At 38.9% G+C, this 5,000-nt stretch overlaps 1 protein-coding gene across 1 annotated transcript in view; it reads right to left on the minus strand.

Moving 5' to 3' along the window:
• The window catches only part of LOC146474780 (major facilitator superfamily domain-containing protein 12-like), a 10,005-nt gene extending 9,140 nt beyond the window's left edge, over positions 1 to 865 (minus strand). The window contains exons 1-2 of the mRNA XM_085116854.1: positions 681 to 865; positions 1 to 287 (exon numbers count right to left, since the gene is read on the minus strand). The exon at positions 1 to 287 is cut by the window's left edge and continues 244 nt beyond it. Of these exons, the coding sequence (XP_084972980.1) occupies positions 1 to 277 (277 nt within the window). The 5' untranslated portion in view covers positions 278 to 287; positions 681 to 865. The remainder of the gene's footprint in view (positions 288 to 680) is intronic.
• Positions 866 to 5,000: the final 4,135 nt, after the last annotated feature.

The following is a 5,000-nucleotide window of genomic DNA, read 5'->3' on the forward strand; positions in this document are numbered from 1 at the left end:
TCCTGGACAGGAACGGAACGTCGATTCTCTCCACCAAAATTGCACAGACGGGTACCAGCACTAGCTGAACAAGCTGTTTTTGAAGAATCAACCAGCCAGAATTAACCGCAGAAATACCAAGCACTTCCATAAAGAAAACCAGTTGAAACGAGTGAAACATGTACCGCTTAATGTCATTTATCACGTGACCTACTCCACACGAAAAGCGTTGGAAAGCTGGTGTTTGAGATTCCGAGCTTAGCTCGAAAGATCGGCAACGGATCTTCAGCGCAGGCATGTTGGACAACCTATAAATAAGGTTTGGAGTATATTAGATTCTGTGATAAGGTGCTTTTTGGATTCATTACCCCAATCTTGGTTTAAATGGGGCATCTCCTTTTTTTTTTTTCCCTTTTTGGGACAATTACTTAATCTATATTAACAGGAATTGTTGCTAAATAATCAAGGATCACGATGATGACGACTGGGACTTAGTAACTTGGAAACGTGAGTTCAACATTCAGTGAATCCAGAAGTTATGGAAAAAAACGAGACGAAAAACAGCGGCGTGACGCACAAGATAAATTACTAAACTAAGGCACTCGGTCAAAACTAGCCAAACAAACCACAAATGGAATCTATTGGATGCTCAATGGCAAGCAATTTTATAAACGTGATAAAAGAAAAGTCTGTTGGCTTACCTTCCTTCAGGAAACAAGTTTAGACGATGGTGATCAAGGGTCTTCCTGTAACGTACAACAAAATTCACATGTGCTCTAAGATGAAAATAAAATATGATGTTCCTTGCAATCTCAAAAGCATACTGGAAGCATGACAGTGATCTTTAAAAGTCCTTCTTGCGTTTGCAAAGTAGTCTATATGGAAACATTTGTCAGTCATCCTAGGTGAAGGGTGATAGTACTGTGCCCTACGTTTAATTTAAGCTGGCCCATAACAGTTTTCATGGCTTACCATCACTTATACTTTGACAGATTAATACTACTATCCTCTATCATTTTAGAGGTTCAGAGCCGTCGAAAGCCAGATCAGAGCCGGTCGTTTGCTTTTCACAGCAACAATGTTCACAGAATGCCAATGAAAACGTTTAATGTGAATTGTGGTGAATTTTTCCCAGGCAGAAAACCAGCTTGTTGAGTTCCAATCCGCGTCTATTGTTAATTTGTCGTCAACGCTTATTTATAGTGTTAATGCCCAGATACGGTAAGTTTTAAATAATGGTAGTGCTGGTTGGTGGGAGCGTGGAAACGAATGTCTGGTTTTATAAACTGAGTTAATAAGGTAATTTGTTCACCGGAAGAAAATTCGAGAGCTGATGTTTCGTTTACTTGCCCAATCAAATTCAATAGCGAAAAAATGCTTCATGGAGTACTCGCAAACCTAAACTTGTACTCTGCAATCACCTTGAAGAACTCTTGCTGTTCGCTCGTGCTATCCCGACTCTCTGAGGGCATCCAAAACTCGACCAGAAGAGACACACCATCGATAGGCACCAACCCGAATATCATAATCCCTTGCGCGAAGTCGGATGTTTTTACACCTTCATTGCCTTACCTTTTAATTTGGTTTGATATCTAAAGTACGGTTGTGAAATGTTACAATGGCTATTAACAAACATGTGTTCACAAAAATTAGAAATAAAAGATGAAGCTAGTAAATCAAGCGAAAGAGTCTTACCTTAAGAAGTTAAATCTAGTTCTTCTTACAGTTTGCACCGATTAAGGTCGATTGACTATGCCCAGCAGTGTTATCAAAACGTTGAATGAACAAGTTACCAACTTAAACTAATTTGAATAATGTGGAGTAATAGTGGTCAGTTTATTATCCTTCTTCTTGGCCACAGGAATTGGGTGGAACTTCCGTTGATTCTTCTCGTAACTTTCCATAGGAACTGTTAACTGAAGTCAAAGTTGTAACAGCTACTTTGCTTTCTTTCGTGTTTTACTGCCATTAAATGATCATAATCAGTCCGGTTTAATTACATTGGCAAAGTTGGAGGCCAAAGTGCATTAGGTATCAAAAAGCTGTAGTTTCTGGTTTGTAAAGTTAAATCTTCCGGTGGAATCAACTGGACTATTAAGAAGTGTGAAATCTCTTAGTTGCAAAATAGAGCTTATGAACTTCAAGCAGTTCTTATGATTCTTGCAACTATTTAATATGACATGCTCCGTCATCTAACTGAGGTAGCTAAAAATGAACAGAATAGTAGTTCGACTTCTTTAACCCATCTCAGGACAGGTAGAAGAGGGAAGGGGGACTGGTGACGTTGATTCACTCCAACCTAGCTTACATTTACTCGTCCCATTTACCCTACCCTGTTCCCCTTCAGATGTGCTACGTTTTGGCGAAAGGCGCTTAAATTAGGACCCAAAACTAAAAGTAATGCAAACAACTATGAGCTCTTTCAAGACTTGGATGAATAATTGTTGAGGATGATGTCGTGACTCGGTTCCGTAATTTTTTCTCAGTGCCTTTAAATTTCCTGCCGTGGAAAATATTTCCAAACACAAACTTCCACAGTGTTATTCCACTATGGCTAACTATGTTAGGTAAACTATGGCTAACTATGTTAGGTAAAAACTTCGTCACGCCTGCTAATTTTTAAATGTTTTCGCAAAAACCTCAATCAAGAGAGCTGAGAGGTCTATTTTGGGTAGACGTTGTCTATCGATAGATAATTAGAAGCAATGACGTCAAATAAGGCTCATGTTCGTAGTTTGTTTCTTTGTGCTCTTCACGGGCAATTGATCCACCAATACATTATTTTCAGTGTATGCGTAAGAAAACGTGACGAATGTTCAATTAAGAACCTTATACATTTAACCTCGTGTGTTTATGGTTTTCTAGTTTCTCAGTCAAAACAACACTGTTGTCCATCGAGTCGCTTCAGTTGCTTCCATGAGTATCCAAATAGAGGAGGGAGGGCGTGATGTTTTAGCCCTTTAATGGCTTGATTTGTCTCATAACACCGAGAGAACTAAAGATTGAAAGGTTTACAAATTATTCAACTGTTACAAGATTTCGCTAATGAAAAATAATTGCGTCGCTAAACAAAAGGTAAAAATTACAGTTTATGCAAATGACTAAAACAACTAAATGAAAAACGTTCAGTCAGTCACATTGACTTGGACTTGCGTTAATACGAAAACATGTTAAACGCGATACAAAGCAACAAACTTAAGTTAAACGCGTGGCTAAGTACGTTATTTGAAACATTTAACTCTTAATTATAAAAGCAGCGAAAATATTTGCCTTGGTGCGCTTTCGAATTACTGGAACGACAGTTTCTGACTTTATATTACTTGGTGAACTTTCTTGAGTTGTCCCTTCTTGTATTTTTAAACTTAAACTTGACTTGAACTTAACTTCTTGTGAACTCGCTTGCGACTTGTGACAAAAAAAAATAAAAACATTTTGACTTAACTTGATTTGCGTTGTCGCGCGCGCTGTCGTGATCGGCAAGAACACGCGCTTTTAAATTACGTGTTTTCTAGAAACTTCTAGATAGCTCTAGGAAAGACTTAAGAGCGGTGACCCAGAAATTTCACCTGGATGTGTGCAAAATGAAAAAAAATCGAAAATTACCAAACTTTGCCAGGACGTATATCTAGTTGAAGTATTTCTAGAAAAAATACTTCGAGTTCGATTAGATTTTTATTTTAGGCGAACGGCGACAAAGTCGGTTTGGCAGCTCCCACATCGGTTTGGCAACATTGGGAGGGTAAAATCGGACCTTGGTACATGGCGTGGTTTCATATCAAGTACACCGAGCGAAAGAGCAAGGTTTATTCTTCAAATAACTCCAATAAAATTTTTGGGCTACGTATAATATAAAACTTTAGAGCGCTAAACAAAAGTGACCCAACGGTCAAATTACACAGTTCCTTGTCACGCATTTAGAGCCGTAAATGAATAATATGCTCGGTAAAAGAAATAATGGGTCAATTTTATTTCGCCAAAAATCACTACTGTTGCGAAGATAATACTAATTTTGAGTAACATTTCCCTTAATTACTGCTTAGGCTGTTGGAAATTTCAACTTTAAACGGCTACTTCGAAGGATTAAATTCAAATTGTTCTTGTTCCGAACGTCCAAGAACCGATATAGTTATAAATACCTGGTCTTGAAACAAACCGGAAAACAGGATATTAGCTACACTTATACTTCTATTGGAAAACTACTATTTGCAGATCTGTAAATATCAAACTGTGAGCGCTTAACAGGAAGATAGGTATCTACTTTTTGCCTCACAAGTTGCAGACGGCCAAGTACCCAGGCGTTCACGCGGCACGCAGCAAAGCAAACTAACAAAGAAAAGGCATTCCAGTCGTTACGCTTCCTCTAGAAGTTTTTGGAGCTTGTTTGGAAAAACGTTTATTTTGATCCAAAGTTTAAATGCCAAGATTCTAGGTAGGGTTATAAGGGTATCTTTTGAGTAAAACGTCGTTCAAAGAATTAGATCTCAGTCCTTTTACAGCCACTCGGCCACTTGTTTTGAGCTACTTCTAGCAAGAGCATGGTAAAATAACAAACTACCCATTATCGTGTATGGTTTTAACTTAGAATTTGTTGTTTGTTCGCTTTCAATGAACAGCAGTGATTATATTATTCAGAAGCATCTGGTGACCCCCATAAACTGTAGTGAGGAGACACTAATTCGTGCGTGGTGCGCGTGCATAAACTTAATCGTATAGACGATAGGCTAGCTCGCGTAGCTGGTGAGATTGTTCGCAGAATTAGTGTTACGGTTTAGGGTTGAGCAGCGGAGGGCCGCGAAAAGAATGGCGAGGATACAAGCCTTCGCACGCGTGTGGGCAACTAGGCATGGATCATAAACAGTGATCTGCTTGGACTGCTCGGTACCTGCATTTGATAACACTTGAACTTACTGAATCACTTTCTGCTGATTCCAGTGGTGACAAACTCCTTTTTGTTTCTTGTTCAACGTCTTTATGGAAAGTCCACATGGCCCTCCAACAAAAGCGGAGTAACCACGTACAGG

This window comes from Pavona decussata, unplaced genomic scaffold (assembly GCF_977016875.1).
Source record: "Pavona decussata unplaced genomic scaffold, jaPavDecu1.1 SCAFFOLD_87, whole genome shotgun sequence".
In the NCBI taxonomy this organism is placed as follows: Eukaryota; Metazoa; Cnidaria; class Anthozoa; order Scleractinia; family Agariciidae; genus Pavona; species Pavona decussata.